The 22,518-nt window shown below is 38.9% G+C and overlaps 1 protein-coding gene across 2 annotated transcripts; it reads right to left on the reverse strand.

Moving 5' to 3' along the window:
• Positions 1-2,535: 2,535 nt before the first annotated feature.
• Positions 2,536-20,714, reverse strand: HSD17B13 (hydroxysteroid 17-beta dehydrogenase 13). 2 transcript variants are annotated; one of them, XM_003265869.3, is made up of 7 exons: positions 20,440-20,714; positions 16,817-16,924; positions 15,591-15,722; positions 13,990-14,096; positions 12,315-12,452; positions 8,991-9,107; positions 2,536-4,079 (listed from the first exon to the last, which is right to left on the reverse strand). In XM_003265869.3, the coding sequence occupies exons 1-7, from the start codon at positions 20,647-20,649 to the stop codon at positions 3,989-3,991; spliced, it is 903 nt and encodes a 300-aa protein (XP_003265917.1). In that variant the 5' UTR covers positions 20,650-20,714; the 3' UTR covers positions 2,536-3,988. The 2 variants fall into 2 exon arrangements, with proteins under 2 accessions (XP_003265917.1, XP_003265918.1); XM_003265870.3 differs by lacking the exon at positions 16,817-16,924 and having other exon boundaries at positions 20,440-20,688.
• Between the last annotated feature and the right edge of the window lie 1,804 nt (positions 20,715-22,518).

Consider the following 22,518-nt stretch of genomic DNA (forward strand, 5'->3'; position numbering starts at 1 on the left):
AGATGTCCTTACCCCGCTTGCCAATGGCATTCAGGAAAATCACCCTGTCCCCTCTGCAGATTCTATGCCATGGGTCAGGCAGTCCTTTTGGTGGGGGGTGGCGGGGGTGGCTGCACTTATCTCTTCTGAGGGCTTTTAAGACTATTGCTTCTTCACACCAGTGGGCCCTTCTGACTGATGTGATGATGCTGTGTTCTCTTCTCCCTGGTCAATGTTAAGCTCTCCTAGAGGAGGGACAGACATTCCTTGTGCAAATGGAGCTGTTCGTTTTATTCTGTCCACAATCCCCTCTCTGCTGCTGGTGGTGTATGGGAGGTAGGGTGCAGTCAAGAGTGGCAGAGATCAATTCTAGAAATGTAATGATGATGGCCTAAAAAGTTCAACACAAGACACAGTTGAAAGATGTGTTGTTCTATGTGATGCTATAACATTCTAAATGATAAATTTAACATGAGCAATAAACAACGAATCATTCATGTTTTCTCGTATGTATACCCTGGGTAAGACTTGAATTTGTGATTATCATCAAACATTGTACCAGTAACAATTGTACTGTATTGAACTGTGTTGTACCAGTAACAATCTTTGAGTGATTGTCTCTGAGTGATACCCAGTATTCATGGGTAGCACAATGGATGATGCAATGTCAAAAGGCATAATGTAGCCAAGATTAAATAAATGGTAGCAGGATATTGGAAAGGGGTGAAGATTCATATTATTTTAATACAAACATATTACAAAGAGCCATGACATTATGATTAATAACAGCATTGCTACCCTTTCTTGTGGTAAAAGATATGAAATTAGCTAGAAATGGCTCATTTGATAAAAAAGAAATGATTCCTGGACCAAAGAGATAGTACCAGGATGCCAAGAAGAATCTTTACATGTACTGATCGGAAAATAAATAAACAAATCTTCCTATTATTCTAAATCTTTATCAAAAAATCACTATACTGCATGCACATGGACCTATAAATTTTATAAAGTATTTTTAATAAAAGTGTTTATATAGACAGAAGCCCTGCAAAAAAAATTTGCCTGGTGATCTGCACACCCTAGCAGTAGCCCTTGGAACTGGGATTTTGGTGGAAGAGAGGGCTCTTAGAGAGAATTATAGATGAAGATTGTCATAGGAAAACATTTGGAAGCTCAGGTGGAGCTTTTTTTTTTTGAAACGGAGTCTCACTCTGTTGCCCAGGCTGGAGTGCAGTGGTGTGATCTTGGCTCACTGCAACCTCCGCCTCCCAAGTTCAAGCGATTCTCCTGCCTCAGCCTCCTGAGTAGCTGGGACTACAGGTGTGCACCACCATGCCCAGCTAATTTTTGTATATTTAGTAGAGACAGGGTTTCGCCATGTTGGCCAGGCTGGTCTCGAACCCCTGACCTCAGGTGATCTGCCCGCCTCGGCCTCCCAAAGTGCTAGGATTACAAGCATGAGTCACCACGCCTGGCTGCAGGTGGAACTTTTAAGGAGGAGGTCTACACTCAAAATATGCAAGAAAAATGGACAAAGAGATGAATATTTTGCTCACGCATTTCTCTGAGCTTCATTCATAAAAGATTAAAATCAAAATAGAATTAAAATAAGAAGTTTTCTGCTTTGAACTTAACACTGGAATTTAAGAGGTTTTTATTTTTGTCAATATGTATGTAATAAAATATTTTTTAGTTGCCTGTGTGTGGTGATAGTTCTTCCGCAAAATGTTCTTTCTCAGAGTGCTCTTCCCTGACTCTACTACTTTGAATGCTCTCTGTCATATTTGCAGTCCCTTTATTGTTTGTCCCACCTAATAGAATGTGAGCTCTGTTAAGACAAGGAGTTTGCCTTATTCATAGATGTTTCCCTGGGCCTAGAACTTTGAGGGCACCCAGTATTTGTTAAATTAATATTTAAATAGATGAACTAAGAAATAATTGGAAACATCCTAAGTGCCTATCAAAAGGGAATGGTTAGAGTACCATTTTAGTACTGTGTACTCATGAAAAAAATTGAATTCTCTATACTGAAACAAACAGCTGTTTGTGATAAGTTGGTAAGTTAAAAAAGCAAGTTACAGAACATAATGTATAGTATGAAATTACTGATGTGACCCATGCAATGGGAATATAATGTATTTGTCATGCATATGCATCAGTAAACGACTGGAAGATTGTGCATTGACAGCGTGACCTCTGGGAAATGGGATTGCTGGGGGTAAGCTTCTATTTTTTACTTTCCATGTTTCTCTTTTGAATTTTTGTAACCATACTTTAAAAATAATACATTTTACTCATAAATTTCTTGATTATAAGGCAAGAAATTAAAAGAATATTATGAACAAAAATTATTGCTGGTGACTAAGAAAAAAATTCGAAACAATAGCACTACGCTTAATGTCACACATAGAAAGGGTTCAGTAAGTTTCAGTTGATAAACGAGCACTCCTGCTGTCAAAGAAACCAGAGTTGAGAAAACCCCTGGATTCATTTAATATCTGCCAGATCTAGCTGTTACCATCCACATCTTTGGTTCTTGAAGGACACTCACAGAGACAGAGATTAGAAGTCAAACGTTTTATTTTATAACTACAAGAGGTTATTTTTTTAAAGCATAATGACATATTTATTTTTAGTGAATTGTTTTTGTTAGTGACTTTTAAAAAATCATTTGTTTTTAATAAAAACAAGAGGATAGTCCATGCAAAAGCATTCTATAATATATGTGAAAAACACACGGAGCAGGATTAGTCTTGATGTAGTGGGAGTCAGATTATTTTTTCTATTAAAAAAAAAAAAGGCCGGGTGCGGTGGCTCATGCCTGTAATCCCAGCACTTTGGGAGGCCGAGGTGGGTGGATCACAAGGGCAGGAGATCAAGACCATCTTGGCTAACATGGTGAAACCCCGTCTCTACGAAAAATACAAAACATTAGCTGGGCATGGTGGTGGGCGCCTGTAGTCCCAGCTACTCGGGAGGCTGAGGCAGGAGAATGGCGTGAACCCAGGAGGCGGAGCTTGCAGTGAGCTGAGATCGCACCCTACACTCCAGCCTGGGCGACAGAGCGAGACTCCGTCTCAAAAAAAACAAAAACAAAAACAAAAACAAAAACCAAACCAAAACAAAACAAAAAAACAAAAAAACCTTTCTTTCTTCTTTTTCTTCTCTTGGATCCATTGTTTGTTATGTAATAGCCAGTACAGTTCCTTTTCCTGTGTTAGCTTTAATTTTTGAGCCTAAAATTGTCTAAACATCTCTGGGACCAAAGATATATGAAAACATAAATTACAAAGAAAGAGGTTATCATGGGGCTAGAACTTAAAATTCTCAGATTTAAAAAAGAGTCGGTCACCTTTAGTAATGTATCTTATAAGATGATAAAAAGGGAGGAAATATAGAGGGTTCACTTTTGGTGGACTTAAGAGTTATACAGAAGACAGAATCAAGCAATGAAGTCCAGAATAGAGTTACACCGTTTTGGGCTGATGAAAAAGGAAGAGGCTAGGGAAACCTTTCAAATGCTGAATCTTAAAATATGTCCAGGTTGAGATAAAGCTGCCTGCTGAAATTTGATCTCTTAGCTGTGCACTCATTTTGTGTTCTTGTTGATATTCTGTGGCATGGCTACAGATTGGAATGCTACTTGAACAGTCTTAAACCTTCCCTGTGTAAATAAGTTCTCTTTGTATTTACTTTTAGGGAGGTAGCTTTTGTCCACCTTTAAATGGAAAAATAAAATATCTTAAAGAAAACCTTTTAAGTATGTTTATGTAAGCATAGAAGTTTTCAAGAGGCATGAAAGGAAAAACAGACCTATTAAAAACTACGTTAATATTCTTGAGAAACAGGAAGACAGGTAATTAATGTTGTTCATTTGACTGCTGCTAGTGCCAAACCAATGTTTTTAATATTAACAGGACTGAAAAAATGTGAAATAAAGCTTTGTAGCGTTGATTCTAAACTATTCATATCATTATCATGCATACATCTCTGGCTGGAGCTTCTTTATTCATTTCATTTTGATTTTGTGGCCAACCACTGCTTCGAATTGAATATTCTGCATACGATTTAAAATCGCTGAGGCGCGTTCAGGAAGAAACCTGTACAAAAAAGAAAAAAAAATTGAAAAATTTTCCATTTAAAATCTTTGACAACAGAGTTCTTTTTTTGGTCATTTAGAATACGCTGAGAGTTATCCGGTTTGCATTTAATTTTCCTCCGTTCTTTTCTTCCCTTGCAACCACCTCTCTTTTACGTGTGCATCTTTCTTTCTTTTCTTTTTTTTTTTTTTTTTGATGTAACTTCACAGTGGACTTCATTAGGAAAAGTGTAAAAACATTCAAATTCATAAAATTTAAATGAGACAGTAAAATTATGCCTTGTGGCTATAGTAATTGCTATAGTAATCACAAGTAAGGTAAAGTCTAAATTATTGCCTAAACACAGAGGTTGCGGTGAGCCGAGATCACGCCATTGCACTCCAGCCTGGGCGACAAGAATGAAACTCCATCTCAAAATAAATAAATAAATAAATAAATAAATAAATAAATGCCTAAACAAACACTATTTTGTCAGGCTTCTGCAGCAAGCCCAAGGCAGAAAACATTGCAGTTATTAGAAGTCAGCCCAATTATGAATCTGCATGTGAAGCTGGAAGGGAAAAAAAGTGTGTTCTGATTACAGCATCAAGACATTCTAGCCTGCAAAAAAGTAACTTTATTAACATCTTGCAGCAGAGTACATTAATAATTGTAACCATGCATTAAAACTCTCATTTCATGTCAAAAATAGAGTAATCAGTTTTCCTCATGATTTATGTTTTACTGAATTTCATATGGTTCGTCCCTCTGAAAATGTTTTTGGGAACATTCCCTCTCCAGGGAGTGCATCCTAAGATACCCAGGTTGCTTAACACGGGTCATCTTTGGTCATTTTAAATCAGTCAATCTGTCTGAACCCAGGTGTGCACCTTTGTAATATTCATAGTTCAAATTGTATGCAAATATAAATAAAGCACTGATACATACCACTCTTCTCACTCTCTTATCTGATATGAGTAAAGATCTAAAACTGAAGGTCTGAGCTCACTGCCGAAACTGCTGATTAATCTTGATGCTAAAAGCTCACCAAGAGACACCAATACAAGAATCCATTCCATGCAAGCCTTCACCTCTCCTTTACTATTTACTGAATATCTATTATGCACTCTATAATAAGGTAAACTAAAGTACTTAAAAAATAGCTATCGTCTTTGATATTGTTTAGCTGATAGGCTAAAATGGTCATCTTAAAACAATTATTGAAAAATATCAGCCATCTAGATTTAAGGGCTATAACTGGAAGGAGGATTCACATGGGCTAGGATAGTGGAAGAAAGCTTCAAAAGGACAACTGATGTCCAGGAATGCATAAGAGATGAGTAGGCAGATGAAAGGAAGAGAGTGGCTGGCCCAGTGGCTCACGCCTGTAATCCCAGCACTTTGAGAGACAGAGGTGGGCAGATCATGAGGTCAGGAATTCGAGACCAGCTTGACCAACATGGTGAAACCCTGTCTCTACTAAAAATACAAAAAAATTAGCCAGGCGTGGTGGCACATGCCTGTAATCCCAGCTACTCAGGAGGCTGAGGCGGGAGAATCGCTTGAACTCGGGAGGCGGAGGTTACAGTGAGCCGAGATCAAGCCACTGCACTCCAGCCTGGGCAACAGAGTGAGACCCAATCTAAAAAAAAAGGAAGACAGTATGTGAATGTAAAAAGACAGAAATAACATTCTGCAAAGAAAGTCATATTGAAAATCACTTTGGTATTGTTGACTAATGCAAGATTTACTTCCTTGTTTTGGGGGTAGGTGGGTGAAAGATGGGGGAATGAGCAAAGGGGCAGGGAAGATCTGGCTGAAAGAAGGACAAGGATAAGAAGAGAGCTTATGTGGGCCTTTTAACTATCCTCACAAAGAAACCTTCGTGCTAGTAATTGCATCTGCTCATAAAATTGTGTCTCTCTGTAAAAGGAATTAAATGCAAAGAAGATGAACAATATATACCTGTTGCCTAGTTACAAACCACCATGACAGCTTCAAAGGATATAAAAGACTTTGAGACTCTTGTTTATTTTACTGGGACTATTCTCCAACTCAGGCAGAGTAATTATTTCTATCACCTTGGTCATATGCATGTATATGCATGTACATATGCATGTAATTTTCAATTTTAGTATGACTTGCTTTGGGCCCCAAGAGAGTAGGGGTTCCATGAAACTCACTTCCTACAGTGCTTAGTACCAAGACATTAATTTAGTCAACTTTTATTTTTTTTCATTTTTTTTAAATTTATTTTTCCGAGACAGAGTCTCCTGTTGCCCAGGCTGGAGTGCAGTGGCACAATCTCGGTTTAGCGCAATCTCTGCCTTCCGGGTTCAAGCGATTCTCCTGCAAGTGCCTGGTATTACAGGTGCAGGCCACTATGCCTGCTAATTTTCATATTTTTAGTAGAGCTGAGGTTTCACCATGTTGGCCAGGCTGGTCTCGAATGCCTGACCTCAAGTGAGGCCTGCTGTGGCCTCCCAAAGTGCTGGGATTACAGGCGTGAGACACCACACCCAGCCTAGTCAACTCTCGAGATAATGTTGCTTGGGGGTCAGGGTTCTCCTTTTGTTATCTCAAGTCAGTCTATTTAAGCTAAAACAAAATACTGAAATTGATACACCAATGCAGTTTGTACCCTGTTTTCAAATTGTTCTATTTCAAGTTTATTCATAGTTTATATGGATTTGTTTCAAAAAGGTCCAAGGCTTATGAAGTTCGTATAGTTATCTTCTCACTGATACAATTTCAATTTAGAAACTGCTCCTCAGAAGAAAGCTGAGAGAGTATTTCCTCTGGGAAATTGTCGCTGTTGCTATTTCATATAAATTCTGTTCTCTAAGACTTTAACATTTGAAGTCTATACCTTTTCAGTGACAGGGGCTTTGTTTGTATTACATTATTTTATTCTTATAGCATCCTTATAAAGAAGTTATTATCAGCATATTCATTTGGCCAGGTGCAGTGGCTCATGCCTGTAATCCCAGCACTTTGGGAGGCCAAGGCAGGAGGACTGCTTGAGGCCAGGCATTCAAAACCTTTGTTGCCTGGGCAACAAAGTGAGACTGTCTCTACTAAATAAATAAATAGGCTGGGCTTGGTGGCTCAAGCCTGTAATCCCAGCACTTTGGGAGGCCGAGGCGGGCGGATCTCCAGGTCAGGAGATCGAGACCATCCTGGCTAACATGGTGAAACCCCGTCTCTACTAAAAAAAAAAAAAAAAAAAAAAAGCCGGGCATGGTGGCAGGCACCTGTAGTCCCAGCAGCTAGGGAAGCTGAGGCAGGAGAATGGCGTGAACCCAGGAGGTGGAGCTTGCAGTGAGCCAAGATTGTGCCACTGCACTCCAGCCTGGGCAACAGAGCGAGACTCTGTCTCAAAAAAATAAATAAATAAATGAATAAATAAGACATTCTAAAGACATTAAAAGGATAATAAGGGAATGTTATGCACAAATTTATGCCAAAGAAATTCTACAACTTAGATGAAATGGACAAATTCCTTGAAAGACACACATTACCAAGAATTAATAAGTAAATTGAATAGCCATGTAGCTATTAAAGAAATTAAATTTGTAATTAAAAACTTCCCCATAAAGAAAATTAGAGGCCCAGGAATCTACCAAAAAAAAAAAAAAAGCTTATCGAGTTTAGCAAACAAAAAGTTTAGCAATTTAGCAAGACTGCAAAATATGAGATCAAATTACAAAAATCCAATATATACTGACAACAAACAATGGGAAATATAAAATTTTTTAAAATGCCATTTGCATTAGCGTCAAAAACCGTGAAATAGGGCTGGGCATGATGGCTCATGCCTGTAATCCCAGCACTTTGGGAGCCTGAGGCAGGTGGATCACATGAGGGCAGGAGTTCGAGACCAGCCTTGCCAACATGATGAAACCCTGTCTCTACTACAAATACAAAAAATTAGTTGGGCGAGGGGGCAGGTGCCTGTAATCCCAGCTACTTGGGAGGCTGAGGCAGGAGAATCACTTGAAGCTAGGAGGCAGAAGTTGCAGTGAGCCAAGATCACGCCACTGCACTCCAGCCTGGGCAACAAGGGTGAAACTCTGTCTCAAAAAAAAAAAAAAAAAAAAAAGAAAGAACCCGCGAAATACTTTGGAATAAATCTGACAAAATATGTGCAAGACTTAAACACCAAAATCTACAAAATACAATTTAAAGATTTAAAGATTTTGAAGAAGATTGAAAAAATAGATATTATGTTCTTGGATTAGAAAACTCAATATTGTTGATATGTCAGTTCTCCCCAATTGATCTGTAGATTCAGTGCAATCCCAACCAAACTTCCAGCAGACTTTAAAAAATGGAGTCTTTATTATTAACTACTTCACTATATTGCATTCTTTTTAAACTGTGTTTCCTTTAGTTAGAATAGTCTTCAGCAAAGTTTGGGCAGAGACGGTAGATTTGGTAGAGAAAATGAATCATTCTCTTTTTATAGACTGGGTAGGAAAATAACAGAGGAAACAACTGTTCTCCCCAGGGATGGAGAGTTTCCATGCCAATTTTCACAACTGAAAGATGCTCCATAATAATAGCTCTATTGGACCAGGCATGGTGGCTCATGCCTGTAATCCCAGCACTTTAGGAGGCCGAGACAGGAGGATAACTTGAGGTCAGGAGTTCGAGTCCAGCCTGGTGAACATGGGGAAACCCTGTCTCTATCAAAAAATACAAAAATTAGCTGGGTGTGGTGTGGTAGCACACAGCTATAGTCCCAGTTACTTGGGGGTCTAAGGCACGAGAATTGCTTGAACCCAGGAGGCGGAGGTTGCAGTGAGCCAAGATCATGCCACTGCAACCACTGCAATCCAGCCAGGGTGACAGAGTGAGACTCTGTCTAAAAAAAAAAAAAAAAAAGCTCTATAGGTGTTTTAGTATTTGGGTGTTCTGTGCTGTACTTACTTGTGTAGTCTCAGAAAGATATTGATATATGATGGAACAAAAATCATTTTCTTATTGGTGAGTATTCCGTCTATCAGACTTCTTACAACTTCATCTGTCTCCAATACAGGCCATAATCTGTGATTAAAAAGAGGAAAATATTATTTTTATTTTTTAAAATTTTAATTTTATAAGTAAATGATGGCAGGAAAATTATCCTATATTTTTGCTAAATTTAGAATGAAGATTTAAAATATGCCAGGATTGGCTGCATTAATGCCACCCTACCCACTTCCCCCACATCCCATGTTGATGTTTTGTTGTCAGAAACTTATACTTTCATATCCAGTAGGTGTGTTTCATAGCTCACTTAGTCAAAATACCAAAATGGTGGCAAGGCATTAGATGGTAAGGAGTAGAGGAGCCAGACAAGAAAGAGGAATGGCTAGGATTAATCATGGGACAGGAAGGAAACATCTGACATCTCAAAGCCTGTTAGATGCAAGGAGAAAATTCTATAGCTAAGTATACTTTCTTTCCTGTGGAGGTATTCCACAAAGCTGGATTGTTTTGAGGTCGTCATTTTGTCAGAGGCGTTTAAATCAGAGCAATTCCATCTTGAATAGGGTCTGGGTAAAATAAGGCTGGCACCTACTGGGCTGCATTCCCAGGAAGTTAAGGCATTCTTTGTCACAGGATGAGATAGGAGGTTGGTACAAGATTCAGGTCATAAAGACCTTGTTGATAAAATAGGGTGCAGTAAAGAAGCCGGCCAAAACCCACCAAAATCAAGATGGTGATGAAAGTGACCACTGGTTGTCCTCACTGCTCATTATAAGCTAACTATAATACATTAGCAAGCTAAGAGACACTGCCACCAGCACTATGACAGTTTACAAATACCATGGCAATGGCAGGAAGTTACCCTATATGGTCTAAAAAGGGGAGGAAATCTCAGTTCTGGGAAGTGCTCACCCCTTTCCTGGAAAACTCATGAATAATCCACCCCTTGTTTAGCATATAATCAAGAAGTAACTCTAAATATCCTTGGTGGAGCAGCTCAAGCCATTCCTCTCCATGGAGTAGCTGTTCTCTACTCCTTTACTTTCCTAATAAACTTGCTTTTGCTTTGCACTGTGGCCTTGCCCCGAATTCTTTCTTGCGAGAAATCTAAGAACCCTCTCTTGGGGTCTGGATTGGGACTCCTTTCCGGTAAGAATTTCGTATTTGAGATTCACCTCTGACTTGCCTATCCTGCAGTTTAATCAGAATTTAAGAGGGGCCCAAGGAGTATGACAACTGGAGGTATGACCTTCCTTGTACTGAAGGCTGTGTACATGTATTCTTGAGAAATATTCATAAACATAGGCTTAGTGTAGAATTGTCTGTTAGTGCGAGATGATGACAGAAAAATGGATTTAAAATGTTGTATTCAAATTAAGATGTCCAGGCATGGACTGAACAGCCAGTGAATGTAAAGGCTGGGTGAGGAGTTAGGGAACCAGCGAATGTTAAAACTTCATTCCCTGGGATGATCTGTGGTTTGCTGAAGATTATTATGTGATTGAGTTCTCTACTGCATTGAATAGCAAGCCAACAGAGAGTAATATGAATCAATACATTTCTAAATTACTCTGTTCTGCCCTTTCTCTCCCTGATTTCATCTACATGGATCCAACAACCCAGCCTCGGAGCCAAGTGTGACATTACATATCAATGCCTTAGCCCTTACTAAGGAAATTCACAATCTAGCAACCTCTAGAAAACCAATCCCAAATATTTAGCACTGCCTGTGTCTGCCCCCAAGTTAGCCCCCAGGAACCCTGCACCCAGAGTTCCATTATCCTTACTCCCCTCATCTATCATGCCTTCCCCAAGCGTGGCAGGATACCCTTAGGAAAGGTCATGGTACACTAAGCCTGAATGCCTACCAAGAGGGTTTTTATTGGGCCCAATTCCTTGTCTAAGAAAACAGTCAGGAGTTGCAATAGTACTATAGTATTTACTTACATATGGCATACTTATTAAGTACTGTGAGACAATGTAGCAAATGTAAGAAGCCACGTTTACTCACTTCTGCTTGTCAGCATAATTTCACAAAGTCCCTGACTCTGTGACAATGTGCAGCTCTCTGGAAGGATGCTTTGAAGACAATACAGGATAGAGCACATGGCCCCCACTACCAGAACAGTCCAACTGAACCTCTCTAAAGGGCTGCTCTCAGGCTATAGGCCTCCATCTGTAGTCTTCAGTAAGGCTTCTAAATAAAACTAACACCTTTAATTCTTTAAAAACTTATTTTTTTGGCCGGGCGCAGTGGCTCACGCCTATAATCCCAGCATTTTAGGAGGCCGAGGCAGGTAGGACACCTGAGATCAGGAGTTCGAGACCAGCCTGGCCAACATGGCGAAACTCCGTCTCTACTAAAAATACAAAAATTAGCCAGGTGTGGTGGTGGGCGCCTGTAATCCCAAATAGGAGGCTGAGGAAGGAGAATTGCTTGATCCCAGAAGGCAGAGGTTGTGGTGAGCTGAGATCGCGCCACTGTACTCCAGCCTGGGTGACAGAGTGAGACTCTGTCTCAAAAAAAACAAAAACAAAAACAAAAACCTTTTTTTTCTTTAGTCAACAGTACCTATGGTCTAACACCATGAAGGACTCCAGTGGCAGGGAGTGACTCCAGCTGCAGAGACCACACAGCTAACTCAGGCTGTAAGAGTCAGTATCCTCAAATGAGGCAGCACTCAACAGAGAATTGTTTAGTTCTTTTGAATGAATGTATTTAGGATTAATTCCCTTCCAGTAAAAAATTGGTTTTGAATCATTAAGCTTAGTATATTTTGTTAACCTGCAGCAGAATATATACTAGGATTAGAAAAATTTGTTAAGCAGATGGCTTAATTTTCGGGTCCTTATCCACACCTCCCTGCTTTTTTCTTCTCCTTTCAGGACTAATTTTTCTTCTTTTGTGATCTCAAATCCTGTCTCACCAGAGACAAGAGTTCTTGCAGAAGTTCACCTTGACTAAGGAGCTAGATACTCAATTTATTTGCTGGTCCTTGGAACATGTGCATTTTAAAGACAGGGTGGTAACAGTGATCAAATATATGTGCTTTTTCCCGGACACAAATAAATACCCCAGTTCATTGGTGGCTGATCATTCCTGCTAGTCCCTAATGTGTTTTTCCCCTTTATTCCTTTAATTTCAACATAATAATATAAATAAGAAAAAATATTTTTCCTTTTTCATTTTCTTCTATTAGTTGGCCTGCCTAAACATTTCTCATTAGTTTTCATATCAATTTATCATACCACGGTCCCATTCTAATTTGATTTTGACCTTACCTTGTGCTTGGATTTTTGGTGAACCCAGTATTCACAAAAACTGGGCAGAGACATGAGGTTTTGATACCAGTTTTTCCCAAGGCCTGAAGTTCTGATGTCAGACCTCTGTGAAAGCCAACAGCGGCAAATTTGCTGGAACTGTAAGAGAATCATTAAGCATTGTTAGCTAAGGGAGAGTGAAACCAATCCTCAGCTTTCTGTGCGAAGGTGGTATCATTTGGCTTAAGAACAAGTAGAAGCCAAAAATCAGCCACTTGTGATTTTTCTGAGAGTATAAATGGCAATTCATTTTCATTTTCTTACATGATTAAGCAGAATCGTGAACGTATCTCATTTCTTAAACAACAATAACAAAATAACAAAAATAACTCTATTGATTGGCTTAATGTTCAGTTTTCCATCCTACATGTAAGGTTTTTCCATTGAATCTTCAAACTGTTTTCTAATCAGTTTTTATTGCTGCTTTTATTTGGAAAAATATGAATCAGGAAAAATATATTTAGAAATTCTACAAAACTGATATCTGTGTTGACAGACTTCTGTAGGACTCTGCTCATTTCTCCTCTCTCTCAATAACTGAGTTATTCTCTTGACAATGGTTGACAGTTTTTCTCTTGACAATGGTTGCCACTTTGGCCTCTTAATTTTATTATGAGGATCTGGAGAAGAGTTTACAGGAAAGGATATTTGGCAAATACAGCAGTACATCCTTAAGGCCTCTCACCTCCTTCCCTTTATGTCTTTGGTGGTGCATGGAGTGTGGTATCTGCAACTTTTAGTCAGGTAGAGTCGTTTTCTCTCTCTCTCTCTCTCTCTCTCTCTCTCACACACACACACACACACACACTTTCATGGCACAAGCACACTGTAAAATGTTTTGATCCAGGGACCACTCTGATTGTCTTATCTTGGGCACCAAGGCCGTGACATAGACACGTGTTCATTTTAGCTTCTGTAGGTTTTGCTTCTTAGTCTGTGGGGTTTCTGTTTCTTATTCCAGGAAACAATGGAAACATGCTTGGCATTACTGTTTTCTCTCATTTTTCTACAGAGGAGTTTGCAGAAATCTAAACATATCTTAAATATAATTACAACCTGGTTTCATTGTTTTAGAAAAAGTCATTTAAAAAATTCATTCTAAACTACTATAAATTTAAATTCTGTAAATCCAAATCACTCTGCTCTCAGCATTGTGATCTTGAGGCAGGAGAAGAGGGTCTGGAAGCAGGGAACATAAGGCCGATTCATGCTGACTTCCTAGAACTAAATCAAATGGAAACACTTCAGCTATGACAGGAAACATCCTCTCCATTTACATAGGGTGTACACTGAGTAAATGACTTTGCAACTTTAATTCATCCTCTTCATTGACATAGGGCGTACACCAAGTAACCAGTGGAAACCTCTAGGGGGTATTTAAACCCCAGAAAATTCTGTAATTGGCTCTTGAGCCCCTGTGCTTGGGCCCACTCCCACCCTGCAGAGCGTACTTTCATTTTGAATAAATCTCTGGTGCTTTTGTTGCTTCATTCTTTTCTGGCTTTGTTGGTGCGCTTTGTCCAATTCTTTATTCAAGATGCCAAGAACCAGGACACTCTCCAGTGGTAACAATTTGAAGTGTAATGCTCCCTTCAAAGTATAAAAATATATAACATGGCTGGCATGTGATACTTACCAATATGGGATGAGGTAAGGGATCACTTCGTGGCCGCACACTGAAGCCACTGTGACGATGTGGCCATGATTTCTCTCCATCATCGATGGAAGAAGTGCTTTTGTGATCTTAACGATCATTGCAGAAAGAAGAAAGACAATGACACAGCCGTTAGGTTTCCAAATCAGGTAGTTTTATTTTTGTTAAGACAGAAAGGCATTTGAGAGAACTTATACAATGAAATAAAATACTTCCAAGCATTCCATGATTAATTCTATACAAATGATAGAAATCAAGATACAAATTTATTGGTATGGTAAGCCCCATGCCAACACTAATCTCAGTACTCCCTCTCCTTCCCTTCAGAAGGAATCAAATAGATCCTTTTCTGGATATGTCATCTAAACAATATTAAGGGAAAAATTCGGAATTTTCAGAACTAAAATTATTCCTTATGATAATTTGGTGTCATGTAATGTTTTGGTTTAGGGCTTTATCATTCTAATTAAAAGAGTGAAATCTTGTGTAACTGTATTAAGACAGTTGAGTAGTTAGTGTAAGCTGAGAGTTCTACACCACACTAATGCATCATGACTGAATTCACTATCTCCCTATTTGTAATATTGTATATTATATGTTGATGTTACAGAAAACAAGTCTTTCTTTTTTTCCAAAACCTCTTTTGTGAGAAACATCAATAAAATTTTATAAGAATTTAATAAATCCTATGCAAATTCATAGAACTAGAACTCCCAACCGAAGCTACCCCCAAATTCCCAACCCATAGAAACTGTGAGAGAATAGTGAACATATATTGTTGCTTTAAACCACTAAGTTTTGTATAATTTGTTATGCAGCTATAGGTAACTAATGTATGAGGTCTCCATGTAGTTTGGTGGGCATGGGAGCCAATTCACATATGTGAGGAGCTGGTAAAGGTATGGGGGACACATCTCTTTTTTTTTCTTCTTTCTTCTGGAATCCAGATTTGCCCTAGATTCTACACTAATATTGAGGCACTGGAAGATTAATCATAAAAATTTCTATACAAAGGCAGTTGAAGTTGATATTTCCATCTCCCACAAAACTAGCCAATTATATGAGGTCTGTATAGCTGCATTTCTCAGTTCCAGCACCCCATGGATCTAGAACTTGCCTCAGAGTCTCGTCCAAAAGTGTCCTCGACCCTACAGACATCCAAGTAATTACTTCTGATGTCCTTTCCATTCTAAAATTCCACAAAATGAGGACACATTACAAAATCACGGTGTGGAGGGAAATAAATGAAGTCACAAGTGACAGCATTGAGAAAATGTGCACTGACAACCCTTAACCAACCTCCACAAACATTTGTTGAGCTCCTGCTACATGCCAAGCTTTGTGTCAGATACTGGTGGACAAGACATACCAAGTAGCTTACATTCTGGTGTGTTGTGTCCACTTGAATTCTGTGTCCTTGTGTCAGAGATTCTGTGGTTCTTCTACTCAAACAAATTTAATGATTCTTGATTAAGGCAAAGATCTGGCCAGTTTCCTGTCCAGAAGTATGTGAACTCCGTTATAAGTTTCATGTACCTTAAGAGAAGGTGCACAAATCAGAAATGTTTCTGACTCACACTCACCCAAAAATGTCCTAGGATGTTGACCTCAAATGTCTTGGTAATCTCTTCATCCTTGGTGCTGAGAAGATCAGCTGGATATACTGTCCCAGCATTATTCACCACGATTGTTACATCACCCACTTCTTTCTTCACCTTTTGAAATTGAAAGAACACTTTCATTGGGTATGTTATTCAAACTCAAAGTTTTGGGACCAATATAATCCAGAGATTAGAGTCTTTCTTCTACTGTATGAGGCCTCTCAGAGTTCAGGCAAGAAAGACTGTTGAGCTCAAATAGTGGAGGCCAAGGGAACACTGTCATAAAGGTGGGATAAACTGTTCTTTTAACATCTAAATTTCAGTACCCAGCACATCATGTTTTGCAAGTTTATCAGTAAAGTGAAATTAACGTTTATGTTAATAAATTCCTATGTAAGTTCTGACCAAATATTTTTAAAGTGTTCCTTTTTAAAAAATGTGTTTTTCTTTAAACATTTTTTTTTTTTTTTTTAGAGATAGCGTCTCACTATGTTGCCCAGGCTGGTCTTGAACTCTTGGTCTCATGTGATCCTTCCACCTTGGCCTCACAAAGTGCTGGGATTACATGTGTGAACCACCGCACCTGGTCTAAAGTGCTGGTTGAGAAATCCTGGTTTCATAACCTAATGACTACATGCCCTGGGTCTGGCTTAACTTCTCTGAGTCATAATTTGCTTATCTGTAAAATGAAGTTTACAGAGTTATTGTAGGGATTAAATTAAAAAATGTAAAGTTTGTTGGAGTGCTTAGTTCATTGTGATTATTTGATATTTACTCTTTTAAAATAATTGTGATAATAATTATTAATATTACATTTTCTATAGAAGACTACATTAACACCAAAATAAAATCTCACAAGGGAAATAATTAAAGAGAAGACGGAATTACTGCAAAGTTAATAGGACTAAAGCAAAACTAGGAAGTGATCCATATTCCCTGATGATAAATCTTTTGTCAGTCACTCTGTGCCACTGCTCTCACTTCTGATCAGAATGAAATTGATTAATAATATGAATAATAATAATGGGCAGAGCTGAGTGGATTACATACAAGAAAAAAGTATATATCCTTCCTTGGTCACATAACTACTTCAGTTAGCAGCTAAAATCCAATTTAAATCAGGCAGTCATAAACAACTTTCTCATTTTCCATGTCAGCGTCCTAGGAAACAAAATCATCTGAGGAAATTTGTGAACCTGCAGTCTCACCTGATTTAGAGAGCGATAGATCTCTTCTCTGTTGCTGCAGTCTACCACATACGCATGCGCAGTGACGCCTAGTTTTCGGCACTCAGCTGCTGTTTCCTCCACACCACGCTGTAATTGGAAGAAACAAATTCCGGAAAAAGTGGAGGAGAAGACATTGGAGAAGAAACATTTTTAGAAGATTAACATGCGGCTAGGCGCGGTGGCTCACGCCTGTAATCCCAGCACTTTGGTTGGCCCAGGAGGGTGGATCACTTGAGGTCAGGAGTTTGAGACCAGCCTGGCCAACACGGTGAAACCCCGTCTCTACTAAAAATACAAAAAATTAGCCGGGCGCGGTGGTGGGAGCCTGTAATCCCAGCTACTCGGAAAGTTTAGAAAGGAGAATCACTTGAACCCGGGAGGCGGAAGTTGCAGTGAGCTGAAATCATTCCATTGCACTCCAACCTGGGTGACAGAGTGGGACTTCGTCTCATAAAATAAAATAAAATAAAATAAATATTGGCCTCCTTATTTGTTAGAAAATTTCTTGAGAGTGATTGCCTAGTTGCAATGAGATTACCTCTGGCTTTTCTGCCAGGGAATGCTCATATTAAAACCAAAGCAAACAAAACAAAACAAGACAATATCCCTTCATGCTTTTTCCAGCTTTTCCTTTTGGTTGGAGGCTGTACAGTGGACAGTTTCTCTAAAGCAGGCTACTTTCAAACCTTGAAGAACATTCTTGAAAAACATTACTCTTCGTGGTGTCATGGAAGATGAATATGGAGAAGAAAGAAAAACTCAACCATTAATTTATCATACATTTGTTGAGCACCAACTATGTAATAGGCAGTAAAGTGCTAAGTAGCAATTCTAAACTAGTGGTAATGGTAAACTGTATGCCTCTGCCCATCATACCTTTCTCGATGATTCTGACTCATCCTCCTAGGAGGGAAGGGGAAAGAAGTCTCCTTATAGAAGAAGGACTTTCATAGGGAGACCATGCTGCTACTCTAGGAGATAAAATATTACATTCTTCAGGTGTTTGGGAGTGAGATGGGCAAGGCCACTGGATGGATTTCTCATTTATGTACCAAACTTGCCCATAACCGTAGGACATGGAGACAGCAATTTACTTTCAGCCTAAATTCAAAGACCTCTTTCCTAAGATAGAATTGCTCTAATGTTTCTTGACTCACATTCTGGAAAATTATAATTCTTTTCAAGTTTTGACATCAGATGACTTTTATAGAAAAGATTATAAGGTTTTAAAATTTATACTTTTCCATGTCACAATCTGTAAACTCTTCTCTGTGACAAAGAGGCAAGGATACCTGAAAAGCCCTATTCTTTGTGTATTGGGATGACAGTGGTGTTGTTGCTATTTAGGGCAGTCCTCGAATGAGTGGTCTCTGGGTCTTTTGTATTTCACTACTGTAGGCTAAACCCTGGAGCAGCAGCCTGAACTCCCCAAACATGGATGTTAGGACCCAATCTCAAAGTCAGTATCCCCTCAATTAGCCTTTTGAGGGATTGCAGAAGAGTAAAAAAAGAATAGGAGAGTCTTTCACTGACTTAGTTGGTAGCTTGCTCCCTGCCAGATTGCATAAACCACACCATACTCTCTCATTTGTTTCTAGGTCAGTAGAGAGCATTAGTAACCAGAGCATTCATCATCAGATGTTTTGATTGAAGAATTAATTATTCTTCAGTTTTATAACTGAGCTAGACAATTACAAAATGTGAAGCCTTGTCTTTTTGTTAGCAAAACACTTGCTTTAGCTTAAACTCCAGTGTGTTTTTTGAACCGTATTCCCAAAGCAACAGTTTAGATTGCATAAGAGCCAAACTGCTACTGTGTCTCTCATCTCACAGGGCAAAAGGAGCCAGTTAATGATGAAAACTCAGATAGCATCTTTCTCATCTAAAGGAGATCTGAGTTACATTACAGCCTTAGAGTGAATCATTCAGTAGCTTAAATGTTTAACCATGAAATTTAATGATTCAAAGAGAATTTTTGAGATTGGGTTACCCATTTTTCTTAAGTCTTTTTTTTTTTTTTTGAGACAGAGCCTGGCTCTATTGCCCAGCTTGGAGTGCAGTGATGCCATCATAGCTCATTGCAGCCTTGGCTTCCTGAACTGAAACGATCCTCCCACCTCAGCCTCCCGAGTGGCTGGGACTACGGGTGCGCACCACCACACCCAGCTAATTTTTGTATTTTTTGTAGAGATGGGGGTTTTGCTGTGCTGCCCAGGCTGGTCTCGAACTCCTGGGCTCCAGCAATCTGCCCACCTCGGCCTCCCAAAGTGCTGGTATTACAGGTGTGAGCCATTGCACCCGCCCTTAAGTCATTTTTAATACGACTTCCTTCTAATTTACTTCTCTCTTGTCTCTGGAAATTTTAAAATTAAAAAGAACTTAATAAATATAGCCCTTTCCCCAAAAATACACATCTGGAAAGAGATTTGAAGGTTAGATTTCATCAAGCCCTTTTCATAGATTTATACTTATTTATATTTTTGGACAAATGCCTGAGAACAGCAGGCAACAATTTTCTCTATTTGTAAATTCTTGCTATCTTCCAGAAAGTTCATTCGAATTTCTTCAAAGACCAAACAGATGGCAAATCATTTTTATATACATCAACTCATCTATTATATAAATGCTCATATCTGTTAAATAAAAATGTAGTAGCTTTTTTGTATAGTATTATTCACTATTCAGAAAAAAACAGAAAAGAATTAGTTCTCTAAGTTTAGGAGACATTTTAGGTTTCAACTAAACATGACAGCAAAGAACATGAGAAAGTAATAATATAATGGTAATTAAAACCTCACTGTAATTTGCGGAAAATGTGATTCTCAAGAAGTACTTCACAATTTTTCCAATCCTAAAATCCTGCAAACACTTTTCTGTGTATATTTTCATGGCCTTACCAGAATTTACAAGTTTAGAGAAAATGATACAAGATTTCAGTTCCTTCGGTTTTATTTGGTGTTGTTAATGTAGTGTTTACAAGTAAGAACACAGGAAAAATACTAATGTCCAAGGAAAGGCCTGACTCACTGCACACATATTTTATTTAACACAGTTATTGTTTATCATGTGCCAGGTATCGTTTATCATGTGCTAAGTGCTGAGAATATTACTTATTTAATCCTTTTGACTAGGGACTGGCAAACATTTTCTGTAAAGGGTCAGATAGTAAATATTTTAGGATTGTATTGCTTGTGCATAAGGGGAGGCTCTAAAGGTTTCTGTTGCATGTTCTTCGTTTGACTTTTGTTTGTAGCTGTAATTTTCAGATCCCGTTCTTGCCCATCCCCTAAGTTATTATCCCCACTTCAGAGCCAAGAAAACAGGCTGAGAGATAATGTGTGACTTGCCTCATTTAGAAGCTTGGAAGGAGCCTGGCTCCTGAGTCTTTGCTATCAACCTGCACACCATGTCATAAAAATCGCTGCTTAGTTCTCAATTACATTCCCTTCACCTAACTAACCTGACACATATACAGACTAAGGGACCAGGGAATTTATCAAACTTTGAAAAACAAAAATACAAAGATAAGTAGATGGTAAGTCAAATAATTCTTAAAATACATATCTCTGTGACTTTAAAAAGTTGGAAGATGTGTACATTACCTTATTAATATCCCACAGAACCAGTATGCTCTGTCGTTTTGCAAATTCATAAGCAGTCTGCTTGCCTATTCCATGCCCAGCTCCAGTAATGAGAACAATCTCCCCAGCCACAGATTTTTTCCTCTGAGGAATGAAAAACTTCACCAACGACTCCAAGTAGGAGTAGATGATGGTGATCAGAAGCAGAAGGATTTCTAGGATGATGTTCATGGCTCTGCTCTGTCCTCCTCCTTCTGGTTCAGTCCTTGTATAGTCCTAGGGAGGAGGTACTGTCTACACAGAGCTCCAGGGAAGAGGTGTGTCCAGTTGTTAATGGGACTACCAGATAGAAGCCAGCTGTGGAAGCAGGCCTTGTTCACGTGTTCTAATGGGTTGGAAACACCTCAAATATGAAGTGATGCCAAGTGCTAACAGTAGCTTAGCTCATGTCAAGAGAACCCAAGAGAATGTGCTCTCTGGACTTGTTTATCTGAAAAGCAGTTATGTACTATATTTCACCTTGAAGTTTCACCTCTAGAAACAATTCTAGGGGCCAGGTGCGGTGGCTCACATCTGTAATCCCAGCACTTTGGGAGGCTGAGGCAGAGGATTGCTTGAGCCTGGGAGTTCCAGACCATTCTGGGCAACATAGTAAGACCCTGTCTCAAAAAAAAAAAAAACTATAGAAAAAAATTAGCTGGATGTGGTGGCATGTGTCTGTACTCCCAGCTACCCAGGAGGCTGAGGCAGGAGAATTGCTTGAGTCCAGGAGTTCGTGGTGCAGTGAGCTGTGATTGTGCCACTGCACTCCAGCCTAGGCAACAGAACAAGGCCTGGTCTAAAAAAAAAAAGAAAAATAATTCTGGAGATACTGCATCAGCTAATGATCTGTTGGTATCTTTCTGGAAATTGTTTCCTTTTTTAAATAGGGAAAAGGAGAATGTAGAGATAAGCTTAAAGAAACTTAGATAAAGTCTGAATGAACCCAGCTTAGCTATTTGATTCATTTATTCACAAAAGCTCAGCATCAATATTTCAACTGGCTAATTATTTTACACATGATGACCATTTCCCTGAAAATCTCTTGAGTTTGGGGGAGATTTTAGGATATAGAACCATCAGTTCTTTTTGTGATAATACTGGAAAGAGCATTAGACTAGGAGTCGGGAATCAACTTAAAGTAGGGTGGCTTCTGTCTTTGTCTGCTGTAACAAATTACCATTGACCAGGTGGTTTATAAATTACCAAAACTTATTTCTCACAAGAAGTCCAAGATCAAGGCACTGGCATATTCCTTGTCTGGTAAGAGCTGACTTCCTGGTTTATAGATGGCTGTCATTTCACTGTCACCTCAAGTGGCAGAAGGAGGAAGGAAACCCTCCGTGTTCTCTTGTATAAGGGCAATTATTCCCATGGCAGAACTCTCATGACCTAATCACCTCCCAAAGGTCTCACTTCCTAAAACCATCACACTGGGGGGTAGGATTTCATAATATGAATTTTGAGGGAACACATGCAGCCTATAGCAACTTCCAATAGCCAAGAAGTGGGAACAACCCCAGTGTTCATCAACAGATAAACAAAATATGATATATACATACAATGGAATATTACTCAGCCTTAGAATGGAAGGAAATTCTGACACATACTACTAGATAGATGAACCTTAACGACATTATGCTAAGTGAAATAAGCCAGATGCAAAAGTATAAATATTGTATGACTCCATTTATATGAGGTACCTAGAGTAGTCAAATACACAGAGAGAGACAGAAAGCAGTAAGGTGGTTACTAGGAGATGAGGAGAAAAGGAATGGGGAGTTATTGTTTAATGAGTATGGAGTTTCAGTTAGGATGATGAAAGCTCCGCAGGTGAATGGTGGTGATGGTTATACAACAATGTGAATGTGCTTAATGCTACTGATCTGTACATTAGAAAATAGTTAAAATGGTAAATTGTATGTTATGTGTGTGTGATTTCTAGCAATCCTATTTATTTTCTGTGTGCTACAGTTTCCTTAACTGGAAAATAGATATTTTTTTAAAAAGCACACATTACCCAACATAGACCTTCAGAACACATAACAACCTCAACCTTCC

The sequence above is a fragment of the Nomascus leucogenys genome, chromosome 9, assembly GCF_006542625.1.
Source record: "Nomascus leucogenys isolate Asia chromosome 9, Asia_NLE_v1, whole genome shotgun sequence".
In the NCBI taxonomy this organism is placed as follows: domain Eukaryota; kingdom Metazoa; phylum Chordata; class Mammalia; order Primates; family Hylobatidae; genus Nomascus; species Nomascus leucogenys.

Bases quoted from the DNA above. Each gene is read 5' to 3' on its own strand.
- HSD17B13 (XM_003265869.3), bottom strand. From the start codon at position 20,649: ATGAACATCATCCTAGAAATCCTTCTGCTTCTGATCACCATCATCTAC. The intron at 16,925-20,439 runs GTAATGTACACA...TTCCAATTACAG, and splicing joins TTCTGTGGGATATTAATAAG to CGTGGTGTGGAGGAAACAGC. The intron at 14,097-15,590 runs GTGAGTGTGAGT...ATGATCGTTAAG, and splicing joins ACATCCTAGGACATTTTTGG to ATCACAAAAGCACTTCTTCC.